This window comes from Phragmites australis, chromosome 1 (genome assembly GCF_958298935.1).
Source record: "Phragmites australis chromosome 1, lpPhrAust1.1, whole genome shotgun sequence".
NCBI classification, from domain to species: domain Eukaryota; kingdom Viridiplantae; phylum Streptophyta; class Magnoliopsida; order Poales; family Poaceae; genus Phragmites; species Phragmites australis.
The window spans coordinates 27,710,722-27,727,250 of NC_084921.1; the positions used below are offsets into that span (position 1 = coordinate 27,710,722).

The 16,529-nt window shown below is 43.4% G+C and overlaps 2 protein-coding genes across 2 annotated transcripts; both read right to left on the minus strand.

The window, feature by feature from the left end:
• Nucleotides 1-3,932: 3,932 nt before the first annotated feature.
• Nucleotides 3,933-4,480, minus strand: LOC133883753 (uncharacterized). The gene is made up of 2 exons (XM_062323187.1): nucleotides 4,310-4,480; nucleotides 3,933-4,268 (listed from the first exon to the last, which is right to left on the minus strand). Exons 1-2 carry the CDS (start codon nucleotides 4,478-4,480, stop codon nucleotides 3,933-3,935), a joined length of 507 nt encoding a protein of 168 aa, XP_062179171.1.
• Nucleotides 4,481-8,888: 4,408 nt separating this feature from the next.
• On the minus strand, nucleotides 8,889-15,812 carry LOC133883762 (FK506-binding protein 3-like). Its single transcript, XM_062323199.1, has 4 exons — nucleotides 15,591-15,812; nucleotides 10,207-10,450; nucleotides 9,176-9,393; nucleotides 8,889-9,125 (listed from the first exon to the last, which is right to left on the minus strand). Exons 1-4 carry the CDS (start codon nucleotides 15,810-15,812, stop codon nucleotides 8,889-8,891), a joined length of 921 nt encoding a protein of 306 aa, XP_062179183.1.
• Nucleotides 15,813-16,529: the final 717 nt, after the last annotated feature.

The window sequence follows — 16,529 nt, forward strand, 5'->3', positions numbered from 1 at the left end:
ACATAAGTGGAGTAACCCTCCACCCCAGAAGCCCCCTCTTGTGCCGGGTAGAATCGGGAAGTAACCGTTCCTTATCTACACATCCAATTGGCTCATACAACACTGGGAAAACATCTAATTACTAGGCCAAGCCGTACCATATTGGTCTCGTGGTTGTACTGTTGCCATGGATGGTCGCTCCATGAACCGCTCCTTAAAATGGTCTGGGCAAGACCGCCAATAACCCCATAAGGGTAGATTACCAAACATCTCCATTCAACCAACCATGCCGAGAATAACCCTTTCTTGCCGAAAACCCCAAATATCCTTGTTGTGAACTCCCTTAACAACATCGGTTTTCATGTCATACTTCCTATATCAACTTTTAGTTTATAACTCATGATTCATCACCTACATGCTACATGTTCATCTAAAAGCATGTCTAAGCATGAACATGATGTTACCTTAAGGATGAAACATCTACAACTAATACTAGTGTTTGCTATACTACCCATTTTGTAAAACAACATGCATATTTGATAAAGACTATCTTTATTTAAAAACTGGGTTCACAACATGGTCAAGACACTTGCCTTCATCAAAGTGATGCATAGGTCCTTCAGAATCTTCTTCCTGGAAATTCCCGAACTCTTGGACTAAATCGTCTACACGAGCACACATTCATACATAAGAACAGGACACCAAACAGTCCTAAAACTAGATAAAAACCCTATAAACAGATTCTACGTGACGTTACGATCGTTTGAGTGCAAAAATCACCTAAAACGGAGCTACGAACAAAAAGTTATGAGCATTTGAAGTTTGAGGGGCTTAACTGCAAATTTTAGTTTAATTCCGAGAATAGAACGAATTATTTTTATACTGAAAATGTGATTTATGACGCAATAAACATTTATTGATTTATTCTTCTATTAGAAAAGGTTGTGAAATGGGTTCATGAGCCTGTGGACCATGGCCTGAAGGCCGGTCCACGAGTCCACAGTGGACCAAACTTCATAAAACAAAGGGGTTATAATCCTGGCTGTAGAAAGGAGATCGGACGGCCGAGATTGATCCGAGCGGTCCGGCGGCGCGAACAGCGGCCGACGGTGGCGGGGTGGTCGGAGCGCGGCCAGAGTTGGCTGAATGGGCTCCGGCGGCCGGGCTGCTCCAACGAGCGGTGGAAGGGAGAGAGAGGAGGCCAACGAACTTACCCTGGGCTTCGGTGAGGTTGGGGCGGCTGCGAGGTAGCCGGCCGACGAGCGCAAGCGGCGGAGGCGACCGGGGCGCGACGATAAGGGGGCTTCAGCACTCAATCGGCGACGAGGAGGCGCGGGAACTCCTCCGGGGTCACCTGCGAAGCTGGCAAGGTGGTTAGAGAGGCCGGAGACGGCACAGCGCGCAAGAATGGCGGCAGCGGCGTTGGACTCACTGGAGACAATGGCGACGGCAAACCGAGAGAGAAGAAAGGGTGGAGATGGTTGGACGGGGTGCGCAAAAGAACGGCGAACTCAATGGCATCGGATTTTATAGAGGGGAAGGAAGGGAGAGGGATGCACGGTCGGCCGGACTTCAATGCTGGTGCTAGCTCCATGCGACCGGAAACGGCAATGGGCAGCCGTTTCACCAAATTGAAGAAGGGAAAAGGAGGGAAAGGGGCACGCGCATGCGGCGGATCGGCGCTCGGGCGGGGAGATGAACGGGGGAGGCTCCAATCGAAACCGGCGGCGGCGTTTAAACGGGGAGGCGGGCGGACGGAGGTGGAAGAAGGGGAGCCGTCGGCTCGGCACGGTGCAGCCGGCTCGGCTAAACGGGCCCACCTGGCGGTCAGACAAGGCGGGGGAGGGGGATCGGCTCGACGGGGAGCCGGCTCGGGCTGAGCAAGGCCCATGGGGTGGTGAGAGAGAGAGGGAGGGCCGGCTTAGCTGGCTTGGGCCACGCGGGAAGATGATAGCCGGCCCATGCGGGTGGGGAAAGAAGGGAGGGGGAGGAGGTGAGCTGGGCCGGGAAAAAGAATTCGGCCCAAAAGCATTTTCTTGATTTTCTAAGCCTTTTCCAATTGAATTTCAACACATTTTCAAAAGAGATTTTAAAGCGGCGAATCCTAGCGAAATGTTGCAAACTTTTTCCACACAATAAAACCTTATTGCATATACAATGGTATGAATGCATTCAAACATTTATCCTACGCCAAGTTAAATTTAGAAATTAATTTCCTATTGAACTAAGTTGCAACACCTGATTAAATTTCTAGCAAAATTTTAAATTATTGCAAAAATTGAATTTTAAGGTGTTACACTAAGTTCTCCCTATATCTAGTTTCAAAAGATGTGCCCGCGGCATGGGATTATATGGCTTAGAGAGTTGCACATTTCAGGAGAAGAATTTTCATGTAATACTGATATGGAGAATTAAATCTTAGTCAAGAAGAATAAGTGCTCAAAGTTAATCATGAAGATTATATAAAGCATTTTGGGTGGATTGTACTCTGTTTCCCTTAGATGAGTTTTCTTGAAGTTTCTCATGTTAAGGTTTTTAATGAGGCAATTCGTGTAACCATGTCGCAAGTTATTTACTCTTTCTTCCAATTTTTCCCACTGGATTTTTGGAGAGTTTTGAGAAGACATATGTATTTCGTGAGAAGTGCCCATGGGGGAGTGTTAGGAAACCTGGGGTTTTACAACCGAATGTGGGTCTATCTCGATCTCTTGGAAGATTCGATTATATTTTTTAAGGAGTTTTTGGCACTATATATACAGGGTAGAACCCCTCATTATAATACAAAGATGAATAAAGAATAGACAGTCTTTTCCCTGCTCTTGTATCTCCTTTTGCAATTGTTCTCTCGAAGGATCATTGGACTACATATGATAGCAGCGGTTTCTGAAAAAAACAACTGATACAACGGTTTATCTTTTAGATGATCTCTTTCAGTGGCTCACTTTTTTCCTTTTCGTTCTCTCTTTTTTTTTCCATTCACTCTCTCTTTGCATGAGAGTTGCATGAGAGCCTATTCTCCCCTTCTCCTCTTGTCTCTTTCCTCCACTGCACGTAAGAAAAATTGTGATGTGGACGGGCAATAAACCCACTATTGTACATTCTCTAATAGCACGAACTGTCACATGTAGTCAAGCAGCCTAGCATCACTAAAGGCACGCACATGCGTGTTGAAAAGAGCAGAAGCACACATGGTGCGATTTCTAAGCACAAGTAGCTAGTATTTAAGGGTGTGATTGGCTAGGCTTCATACATACACATGTTCGGTTGGCTCATGCATAAAGCAATCGGGTTGAGCAGATGTAAGATTACCCTCAAGGCAAGTCTCCACATGAACACCAATTTCTTGGTTCCTCATCGTGCAGGCTACATATGCTATTGATTGGTGATTACACTACTCTAGAAACTCCAATCAGAGACCACATATAAATGCCGGCTTTGCTAGTCATAGAAGTGATAAGGTATCATTGCTAATTCATAACCATTAACATCCAAAAAACTAATAAGTCCATTGGAACCGGTAGTGATACCATTTATCACATATCCATACCATGAACCTGCAATGGTACATCACTGCCAGCTCATGGTATCAACGAACAATGATATAAGCTTTATCAGAGCCAATGCTAGTCCACAAATCACTACCGGCTCATGGCTAAAATTGGTAGGGATCTACGCTTTAGCACTATCGGTTGACTCTATAAGTCGGTAGTGATATGAGACCCAAGCTTGGAAGTGTGAAGACACTAAGCTTGAAGGTGTAAAATTTAGACTAATAAGGTAAGTATAAAATAAGTTTCTGATTGCATAAAGAAATATGATTACACTAAGAAATAAAGTCCTGATCGATTATAAAACAAATAATTAAGGCCCTGACTACAAAAGAAGTCCGGATTACACAAAAATCAATATCTAGATTGCAAAGATCAACTAAGCAGATGCTAGGTAGCCTACTTCTATGCTACCTTACGCTTCTTCCATGGCGGGCCATCATCATCTAACGACGGTGATGACTTATCAAGCTCTTCGAAGTCAATACTATCATCGTCGTCGTTGTTGATGGGACTTCTAGCGACGACAACGATGGCCTTCTCCTCCTCTTCTTCCTCCTCCTCGGCACCATCATTTTTCTCAATGATGATAGGGTCATCAAGACCTCCAGAGGCAATAAAGGCCTCCTCCTCAAAGCTCGTCTTCTCGAGCTCGTCCCAGTTAATGTTGTCATCGTCATCATCCTTGCTGGCGATGGTGGCCTCCTCCTCATCATCGTCGTCAGTGGCCTCGGTGTTGGCCTCCTCCGCACCATCATCGGAGGATGTGTCATCCTCGACACTGTCTCCTCGCTAGTCGAGCCCTCGAGGTTGATCATGTCCTCCTTCTTTTCCTTCTCCTCCTCCTCCTCGGTGGAGGAGGAGTCCTTGGAGCCAGCCGCCTCCTCCTCATCCTCCTTGGAGGATGAGTCATCCTTTGCACCATCCTTGTCCTCCTTCGCCCTCATCGCCATGTGGCATAGGGGTGGAGTTCCCTCCATGAAGTGCTACCAATCTGTATCACGTGGGGAGGAGGAGAGGTCATCAGAGGAGGCCGACATTGCCTCCTCCGATGATGATGATGGCGGTGGTGACGGAGGAGAGGTTAGAGGTGGAGGAGGAGTGATGGGTGGTGACATTAGGGGACGAGAGGTCATGACAACAATAGTGGTGTAGGTAGCTAGGAACGTTTCTAGCCATTCACGGAAGACAAAGGGCGCCATACAATTTTAATGGCGCAAAAGATGAAGGGGCACACGGGAGTCATGAAGGGGGCAATTAAGCTATCACTGCTAGTTAGAGTTACGTCATTGACACGGTGGAGGACGTTAGGGCTAGGCAGCATGATTAAGGATGTCTGACTGGAGAGACATGGCGAGGAGGTCATGGTCGAGCGACCCAATGTAGGATGTCGAGGTTACAGTGGTGTGCGATGGAGGTGTAAGGACCAATGATATCTTAAGAGGAGGGGGTGAATTAAGACACTTAAAACTAATCAACTCTAAAAACTTCACAAGATAAATCTATATCAATTTCTATCTAAATATGCTCTAGGTTTATCTAGTGTGTCTACTCTACTGCTCAGAAAAGGTTTGCAAACTATAGCCAATCCTAGCAAACTACTCTAGGAAGGTAAATACACAAAGGTAAATTGCAAGTATGTAAATGCAGAAACGTAAAGATGGTAGAGAGACTAAACTCGGTACAAGATATTTTTATCTCGTGGTATCAATGGCACAAACACCACCCCTAGTCCACATTGGAGTAACCATCTAGGCTATAGCTCTCAGAGGGCACCTGGTCACGACCCTTGAGCCACCTAGGCCTCAAGTAGGTTAAGCCACCAAGGCATCAAGGCAAGGCCTCACCACAAGTCTCTCTTCTCACTTGCCGCCGTCTTCATTTCAGAGCTTAAGCCACCAAGGCAAGGGTCTTTGCATCCCCGTACAAGCTTCCTGCCACCGCTCCACACCAAGTCAGAGGGTCAACAAGCATGAGCCACCAAGGCTCATGATGCCGGTGAGTCACTAAGACTCCAAGGTGTCGACATACCACCTGATACAATGTAGGATCACTCCTTGATCCCCTCTCTAGGCATCAACACCTAGCAACAAACTCTCTATGTCTAATAGCACTAATTACTCCCTAATCCTACGCTTAATTGCCTTGGATGATCACTTTTAACACTTTGGTGGCTTAGATATCTTTTCAGGTGTATCTGAGCTTCTCTGGATTCCAATACACTCAAAAGGCCAAGTGGAGAGGTATTTATAGCCTCAACCCTACGAACTAGTCGTGGCTCCAATGGCTCAAACAGACTGTGAACATTGGATGATCTGGTATCAACAGTTGTACATACACCGGACCATCTGACATGTACAAAAGTATAAACTAGCTGTTGGAACCCCACTCAAGCCCATTTGTGAACACCGGATATTTCGATGTTAATTGGAACTCCATCACTAGACTATCCGATGTGTAAATTCCTTCTACCACCAAAAACACCACTCCTGAAAAATGCTTTGACATAGCCAATCTTCATCATCGGACCATCCGATATGTACAGCCTCTAAACCTTCATCTGAGAATACTCCTACGTGTACAAGCCTCTAAGTGTCGAACCATTCGGCGTTCAACCTTCTTCTGCCACCAAGAATCAGCTCATAGAAAATCCTCTGGTGTGCACATCTTGCTGACCACCGGATCATCTAGTGAAGTCTTCATTTTCTCCTTTGAGCTGAAAAACATTCCGGCGTGTATACTTGTCTGAGCACCGAACCATCCGGTGTGTTATCTTTTCTGAGCACCTGACCATCTAGTGTTAACAATTTTTCCTGAACTTGTCCAATTCAAACTTTCTTGAGTTCGGCTTCGGTGGCTTCTTCATGTATTACGTCCATGAAACCTACTAAAGCATATATTTGATAAACATGTTAGTCCCATTGACTATATTTTCATTAATCACCAAAATTGCATACATACCCTAAAGGGGCCATGTTTACTATAGGAGGAGGTTGATGTCGAGCAGCCCACATGGAGGTCATCGGGGCAGGGGCAGCGTGGTGGAAGTCAAGGCTAGGGCAGCGTGCAGTGGAAGAGGTCGGGCCCATGACAAGTGTTATGGACGATGTTGGGGCTATATAGGGTTTGTGGAAAATTGGGAGTGAAAATTTAGAGTTAAAATTGAGTTATGGGAGATGAAAGCAGACAATTTTGCTCCAACAATCATCTGCCTTGTCCAGTATATTGCAGATGGCTAAAAAGGAAATTTGTCTATAATATAAGTCATTGCAGACATATTTCTCCATAGAATCATCTATGATATCTTTGAAACTCTATTTTTTACAATGTTATTACAAACAAACAAAAAAGAACATAGAAACATAGAAGTATCTTCACTGACTAGTTCTTTAAAAAGAAAAAACACTTTTTAGAAACATAGAAGTTTACGATGACACACATATGCAATCATATCAAAGGATAATGATTACACATATCATTATAACAAAAGCCCATTGTTTTAGATTACATAGATCTCCAACACATATACATTCTAGAAAACCCTCTCAAGCTTCTTCTTGCACGTGGGATCGCCATCGTCAGTGTAGAATGTGCAGTCCACAACAAGGTTAAATATCACCATGTCATCATCACAAGTATACATATGTGCATTGAGATAGTTAGCATCTGAAATTGAAGAGCAAAGAACAAAGCATTTGTTGTCCTGACGAATAAATTCAATATTAGTGTTGGGATGTCCTAAGCTATACTGCAGCAACAACAGTCAAAAACTGATTTGGATGAGCCCGATGTCCACAAGCAGGCAGAAGGCATTCCTGATGACCAATAATGATACCAAGGAAACTAGCGACTACATGACGTACTGACTCTAACATTATTCTTTCATCTCAGAATCTGTAAAATTAAAACAAGAAAATATATTACAACAGGAAAAACCTCTAAAATGAAATGGCTAAAAAACACTCCAAAATCCACATAAAGTGGGAAGACAAGAAGAAGAGAGCGAAGTGAATGATCAAGAGAGTAACTAGCCACCTCCATCGCACGTAAATATATAGAGCAAAGAGACATGCACACATCCTCTCGGCTTCCCAACTCTTCGTATTCCAGACGAATCCAGATAAAATTGTCAGCAAATAAGCATATTGCAGATGTTACTTTCCTGTTTTGCAGATGATTCTTACTATATTGTAGGCGGTTAAATACGCAACCGCCTGCAATAAAAACCATAAGGCTTGAGGTTTATGGAACATCTCTTAGATAAACATCTGAACAAGCATGAGATCTTTATTAGCACAATGCAAAAGCCTCATAAACAAATAGAAAGAAGTTTTCTTGGCAAATAATTATCTCAAATGTGTATCTCAATGTAGATGATCATCTGGACAATCAACTGATGTGCCAGTTTGTCATGAAGTATGATACATATATATTAGCATGCATATATCTCACTGTAAATTTTATGCATACACTTTTATAAGATATAGTGCAAAAATAAAAAAAAATCAACTCACTAATCTTCTCACAAAATCAAAATAACAAAAAACTTGAAAATAAATAGCAAATTTTTCCTTGTAGATAGCGTCTATATTAGCTCTTGCTGACCTATATAGATAGAAATGTTGGCAAATAAACATACTGTAGATAGTTCTTTACATTATTATAGATGGTTGCGTACCTGCAATAAGAACAATTTGTCTTGTGATTAATGTAACATCTCACAAATAATCATCTAAACAAGCATGAGACCTTAGTTACCACAATACAAAATCACCATAAAAGAATAGAAAGAACTATTGTTGGTGAAGAATTATCTCAAATGTATAACTCAATTTGGATGAACAATTGGACAGTCAATTGGTCAACCAATTTATCATGCAATATCATATTTTGAATAGACCAAAAAACCATGCATATTCCTCACCAAATGCATATAATGCGTACACTTTTATATTAAATGGCCCGCAAACCAAAAATTATTCACAAAATTCAAAATAACAAAAAAAAATAGAAGATGGTTGCTAAAGTAAATTGCCATTGTTCTGCTTTCCGGACGGTTTCAAATTGAATCTGTTGACAAATATAGATAATGCAAACAATGATGTATTGCATTTCAGACGGTGTTGTACGACAAAATTATTTTGTTTAATAATTAAGCTTCACTGACAAGTTCATCACAGATCCATTAAGAAAACGTTCATCATAGATCGAGATATATAACATAGAAATATATCACCCATACACTAAAAAATCCATAAACATCCATGAACTCAGCTGGGTAGGTCATGTTAGTCCTAACGTTGTCATCAACCAAGACATAGTATTTCGGAGGAAGTCACTCTCTACACACTAACACTCATCCTACACTAGCCTATCCCTCTTCATCCCGCCAAGGGTGATAGAGTGACTAATGGTGATGATGCCAACACCACCACTTTCATCGTCATCAGCACCCTTGTCCTGATCTTCATCCACCAAAGTCGTTGGAGTCAGAGCTGGCACCAGCACCCTTGTCCCGATCTTCATTGTCATTGTCCCCATCTTGTCCTTGTCTTCCTCCTCAGCCGGCTCCTCCATGTCCTCTTCGTCCTCTTCCTCCTTGTCATCCATGAGAGCACGCACAATAGGCTCATCTTGGCGTCTACGACCTCATGCAGGGCATGCACGATAGTTTGGTCATTGGCAGCATCATCGGTAGCGTCATCCGCGTCCACAAGGTCCTCATGAAGTGCATGTATGATGGCCTCGTCGTTGTCCATTTCAACGATGCCTAGGGCCTCCTTCTTCTTATCCATCTTGTCACCATTGTTGTAGCCGAGGTCCTCGTTAGCCTCCTTCTCAAGAGCATCCCAATCGACACTGTCCTCTGGGTCAGTCACCAAAACCGGTAGCGATCACTCGGGTCACGTGTGGGAAGATGAAGCCATTAGCACGAGAGGAACGATTGTTGGCAGTTGGATGTGGGAGATGAGAAGAAGATCAATAGGAGGTGATAATATATAGACATGAAAGACGAATTAGAAGTGAGATTTCCCATGTGAAAAGAGAATGACGTCTATTCATATTCCATATACATATATCATAAAACCATCACTATGCCTACCTAGTTATGCAAACACATTATTGCAATAAAGACTAGGGATACCAAGAGAAAGTGACATTTCCCACATAGGAAAACTATCATCGGTTCATATTCAGACGCATATATCATAAAACCACTTGCAATCAAATTATATTGCCAATGGTGATCCATGAGAACTGTTTGCAATCAAAGTATATTGCCAATGGTAATCCTTGCGAACCGCCTACAATCAATAAGCTTTGTTTGGATTTTTTTTTTTAGGAAAGCCTATAATAGAAGATTATGATTGATTCTGGTGCATTTTGGATAACTAAAATGTAGGCATGTAGAATTAGACATTTCACGTATAGGTTCTTAATTATACATTCCAAAAGTCAGAGCATCTGGTACGCATGCACTTCACTGCTTCGGTGCATGCTTCTGGTCCATCGATCTCTCTAGATCTATCCCTTCGGTCACTTCATTCTTACACTAGCTAGCAAAAATTCTTAAACTACATTCTACTAATAGCTATATATACTATAACTACTATTTCTCCTATAGCTAGCTAGCTAGCTATCTACTCAATATTCGGATGATTCGATGGTGATAGGCCACCAATGTCGTCATTGGTAGACATGTCCGAATACACTATGCAGCTAAGGAAGCTCTCATCGTCGCTGCTACAGCCTTCATACTCAGCCTTAGGATTCTCCTCCCTGTCACTGTCCTCATCGTCTTTGATGTCCTCATTACCACCATTGTCTTCCTCCTCCAGCTCTATGTCCTCCTCATCGGGCTCCTCATCATCGTCATCCTCGGGACCCTCCTTTGAGTCCCCATTGTTAGTCTCAGCAACCTCCTATGGATCCTCATAGTTATTCTCGGCCATCTACTCTTCCTTCACCTCTCCTTTAGGCTCAACATCGGTCTCTGCCACCTCCTATGTCTCATTATCATCCACCTCCATGAGCTTAGGGTCTTCCTTTTTGTAACAGCCCAAAATCCTAAAACCAAGAAAATATAAAACTTTTCAAAGGAAATAAAAGAATTTGCTAAGATCAATAATCTGAAGAGTATATATGTATATAGTTGATTGCTTGCTGGATTGCTTGTTTATGTGAGCCTATATATATGTGGTATATACGCTGTATAAGTATAAAAATACATGTGTATGCATATGAGAGAAAAATAAAGGAAATAGAAAAGCTTTTAGAATGAAAAAGGCCAAAGCCCATCACCTCTCCTCTCCTCTCTGCTCTCTGATCTAGCCCAAGCCAGCCCAGGCCGCTATCTGTTCTCTCCTTCTCTCCTCAGCTGGGCACAGCACAGCAGCAAGCCATCGCTCGCCGTGTGTGTCGATGCCACCGTGTCCAAGCTGAAGAACAACCACCCAACTGGCAGATGAGATCACCAAAGCATCTAGAAGCTAAAGCCCGAGCTATTTTTGCCAGCACCCGAACCAAAACTGACATGGACACTTGAGTTCCACCACTTGTCGCCTGAAATCCCAATCCAATCCATGAGATAGAGATAGAGATGAGCTACGGATCAAAGGAAAGAGGAATCCCAGAGCCTTACGCGAGCTTTTGCCTAAAAGATGGAAGCTCGAGCTAGTTTGGACCACCACTGGTGCCCCTTTTCAAATCTGACTCAAATTGGAGATGAGAGAGCCGTCCGCCTATATATATGTGCCCCTAGACCTCCTCTCAGATCATCCTGAGCTTTTTCCCCAGCTTTTCGTCGAGAAATCAACTCCCCAAACCCCTTTGCTGACGAGAGCCAAAGCTCCAAGCCACCACTCACCGTCCCTAGCTTCAACCGCGTGCTGCCGCTGACAACTCGTAGACCAGCCGAGTTCGCAAGGTGCCAGAGTCTAAGTTCCGCCTCTTGACGGAGTAGCAAGAGGTCATCGACATGATTCTGGCCGATCTCCGACTAGTCGCCACCGCCTGGGAAGCCGTCGTCGCTGTCGTCTTCCCTTAGGAGAAGAAGCAAGGTGAGCCATCCGATCTATAGCTGATGATCGAGATTAGATGCGAAAATACCCCTTCGGCCGATTAAATCCGATCCGTGGATCTATATCTGACACGCCAGATTTAACGAACCTTAATCCCAGTCAGCTATGCCAAGTCAGCGATTTTGCTTACGTGTCATGCCACGTTAGCCTCTAGTGCTCAATCAGTAACCCAATCAGCATTTATTTTTCTTTTTAATTGTTTTAATTGCTTTGACGACGTCATAATAGTTAAATATTGCGTAATAAATAGTTTTAAGTATAAAAATAATTCTAAATAATAATAATAAATAGGAAAATAATTTTTGAATATGTTTATAGGTTTATTTAATTCTATTTAATAGTTTTAAATAGTTTTATAATTCAAATAAATGCTAGAAAATTATCAAACAAATCCTAGAATATCATAGATGGCTTTGGAAAAATCTTAGAAAATTCCTAGAAATATAATTTTATCTGTAGATAATCTTTTCAATCATGTTTTAATCTTTAAAAAATCATACTTGTAATTCGTAGCTCCGTTCTAACCCATTCTTTTGTCGAATTATCCGGAATAGTGTAATCTTGTGATGATGATGTTTGTTATGTGATGCTTGGTTCTTTTTGGATCTTGGTGTTTATGTGTTGTTGTTTTTCTGCGTATGTTGCGAGTAGACGCCAATGTTCAGGAGGAGCTAAAAGGTCTGCAGGATTAAGATTTTGAAGATCCAACTGAGTTCAGTGAAGGCAAGTTGCGTCCTTGATCATTTTTATCCTAGTTTTTAAATATTTTATTTTACAAATATGCATGCTAATAATTTTATTAGGAATCCCAAGAGTTAGGTTTTACCCTAGTTTTTCCCTTATCATCCTTATCGCTATAGTATGGTTTTGGATTATGGGTGGGTAGATGATGCTTAGCTTTGCTTTGGATGGTAATCATGATAATCGTTCCACGAACTTGATAATGGTCCTGTGCAACATGATAAAATATGATGGAATAATTTTTGTAGCAACATGGTATAGGAATTTGAGCAAGTGGTATGATGAGATGTATGGTTGAGAAAGTGGTAATCTTGCTCAAATCTAAGGATCGGTTCGTGGGGTGACTTTTTTGTGTTCATAGTACAACCACAAGACTGATATGGGACAGACCTAGATAATTAATTTGCTTACTCTCAGTATAGTGTAGACCAGGCAGAAGAGCGGAAAATGGACGATGTCTTGGGATCCAAAAGGCACAAGAGGGGGCTTCCGTTGTTGAGGTGGAATCGCGCAGCAGTGAAACCTTAGCGGTAGACATGTGTTGAGAGGGGGCATTGTAAAGGCTTTGTAGTGAATTCCTAGCAGACACCTCGGTAGTGTGTAAGAGTTCTTCGTTGGCCAACGGATGCTCGGTAAAATGGAATAAAACGTCTTATGGATAAAGTACAACCTCTGCAGAGTTAAAACTGAATATTCAGTAGTACTCATGGTCATGAGCGACACTGAAAACCTAACATGATTATAACTTGATGTTTTGGTTAGTCAGGTCAACTGTGATGGTGAGAATCATAGTTGGAGATGGTCAATCATAGTGGTGGGAACTATAATTAAGGGTTCAAACTTAGTGGGTGGAACTTTGGTTGAGGTGTTGGTTAGTTGGTTAAGTCAAGATGGATAGAATCTTAAGGTGCTTTATTATTCACTTAATTATTATTTCTTTTTAGATGTTTTTACTTAAATGCTGATTTATGCAAAGGAGCCATTCAACCTATTTTTTGTTAAAGCCTTCATATGCATACTATTCCTTCATAACTTGCTGAGTACGATAAGTGCTCACTCTTATTATCACTAAACACTCAGTTAGAGAAGGTATCGAGTAGTATGCTGAAGGTGGATCGTTCTAAGATGATTTCTACATCGATGATGCATGTGGAAGAGTCGTAAAGGATTAGAGTCTTCTTAGTTCGTTTAGTTCCGCTGTAGTTTATTTGGTTCTTCGACCCTTGTCACTTTTGTAAGACGGTTAATTTGATTATGTATGGATATTGTAATAATTACCATCAATGAAGTCACTATATATTGGGATTGATTCCGGGGCTCAGCACACAGATGAGATTGGTTTGTTTCTTGAAACGGTCTCGACACTTTTCCTCCTCATCCTCGACCACCACATCGGTCTCGGCCAGTTCCTTTCTCTTCTTCGAGCTCGCTATCCACCTCCACAAGCTCCTCAGGGTACTGTGCATCTTCCTTATCACCAACCGGCAGAGCAGCCAGCATCACCTCATCACCGTCTTATTGCTCAGTAAAGAGAGCCACCGCTCAGTCATTGTCAGCCTCCTCATCACAGTCAGAGGAAATCATATGCGCGGGCCAGCTGAACAACGATGGAGGTGACGACTCCAGTGGGTATGGTGATGATGAGGAGGAGGATGCCATGGTGAAGTGAGTGCAGTGAATGGAGTGAAATGTGAGAAAACCCTAACCGGTTCCCATGCAATTATATCACTCCCGCCAATCATAATGTAGACAAGTACAAGACAAAACCGTCTACATTTACACAATGTTTCACCTTCCTCACATATGGCAAATGGTTCTCAATAAAAGCTGGTTTATACATTAACACAATGCCGACGCATACTATAGCAGAACATCTGCAATATGTTCATGAATGGCTCCAGCCAATTAAGCCACTTGCTTTGTCTCATGTGATTGTAGATGTCTCTCTTCCTCAACCATCATTTCAGTTAGTGTTAGTTAAATAGAACAGGAGCCTACATTCCACAAAATAGTGCACCACAAATAGGAGCTGGGTGGAGCTTGTGAGGACTGTAATTTCAAGGATGATCAGTCTGGATTTGACCGATATCGACATTCTTGTCTACACCTATTGCATATTAATGGAGAAGGGGCAATCCAATGAGATAATGACAGAAGCCCTCAAAATCCTGCAGTCGTTAATTGCCTCCCAGACTTATCATTCTTACTTAAGCTTAAGATCCAGGCATAATAGTTGGGCACTAGAATTTCCGCTGGAAAAGTGAAATAGATTCAGCAGCACAACCAAAGGTCCCTAAGGTGCATTCTTTTCTATCGTCGCTTCTTCTTGCGCCAATGTCCAATTTCCACATTTCGGAAGCAAGCTGCAGGAGAGCATATTTTCCATCTATCAGCAGCAGTGTCAATCTGAAACCCTGTACCATTCACGAGGTTTAGAGCAGTTAATAAGCCACTAGCATCCAAAATAAGTAGAGAATAATATTAATATGATTGCTTAGCATGGCTCACGCACGTTGCTATACATCCAAAAAGCTTCTTCATCTACGATTTCTCCATATCCCCATTTTCCTTTTCTTTGAGGCTTCGTCCACGTGAGCACCATCCAAAAAGAGTTGTATGCCACTGTGTCTGTATTATTGTTCCAATCTATTATTCTAGCTGATCTAATTTTTCTTAGGGTATTTACAGACAGTGTTCTGTAGAACCATGTACGATAACTCTTTGTACCCAGGTTTCAGAAACTATCGATTATATTGTCAGTTATAACCTATTGTGTAGTATTGTCCGTTTCACTGCATGGATCACTGTGTCCATTAATAACTGGCCAGGTAGCAGCACATAACAGCATGAAGAGCGCATGCAAATACAATTATCACTGGTATTGATGAAATTGTAGAGTGTAGCTAGCTACACCACTAGCGGTACCCTAATCCATCATAATCGTGATAGTCTATTGAGCACTCTAAAAGCATATTTCCTAAATTTTAAGAAGAGTAAAATGCACCGGCAGTCCATGAACTTGTCCCGCTGTATCATGTAAGTCCATAATCTTTTTTTTTTTTTGCAGTTATGGATCGTCAAACTTTATAAGTGGTGCACTGCAGGTCCATACCTCTTCACAGGACTCTGGGACCTAATACGGCCATGCCAACGTGGTCCGCGTTGCACGTGAGATGCTCGTGAGAAGGCTGCAGCCCCATCATGAGGTTTGCCATCATTAGATTTTACTCAATGGACAAACAAAATATATTGCTTTCCCCATCGTGAGGTCCCCTCCAGATCTCCTCCATTCCAAATCTCGCACCACCAGCCCTTTGCCGCTTCTCCATCGGCCGTGCGCCCTCCCATTCATGTTGCCTTGCCCTTCCCGTGCATCCTCCAACCAAGGTGGAGGGCCGCCATCGGAGGCCAAGCTGCGTCGCACCGTGCCGTCGGCATTGGAGAAGGAAGCACCACACCCCATCATCGCTGAGCAGGGAAGGAGGAGGAGAAGCGATGCCCACCATTGTGCGTAGGGAAGACGGAGGAGAAGCGGCGCCCACATTGTGCGTAGGGAAGAAGGAGGAGCACCGCCGCATCGTTGCACGGAAGGTGAAGCCGACCCCTCCATCTGAGGGCAAGGGATGGGGCATGCTCGAGGTCGATGCCGTCGTCGGCACAGACGACGCCAATAGCCACATCGCGTAGGATGTCGAGGCCGGGGACAACATGTCCGCCATCACGTTCCAGGAGCGCACTTGGCTCCCTGACGTCGCCATGTGAAGACACACCCGATCCTGGAGCACCCATGCTCACGCCGCATGGTCAGGCGCATCACGCTAGTCAGTGATGCGGCTGGCTACATCACACGGTGCTCTGGTGAGGGCATCTACTTCGGCGCCAAGTCTTGCCAGGTGCTGTGATGGACGCTGGGTCGTAGGGCTAAGGCAAGGTTACCTGAGGTGGTGGGACGATGAGTTCCTGCTCATGTTTTGGTTCCTAGACCTGCTGCAGCACGTGTTCTACGGGGGCAACGCCAGGCACAAGGCACTTGTGGAGATATGCGCCGGTGAGTACATGCAGTGTCGGACGTTCAAGAGCTACCTATAAAAGTGGATGGTGCATGATGAACTGTGGAGTGACCTCCGGCTGTTGTGGCGGATGGTGGCCAACATGGTGCACTGCGGAGTCCTCGACAAGG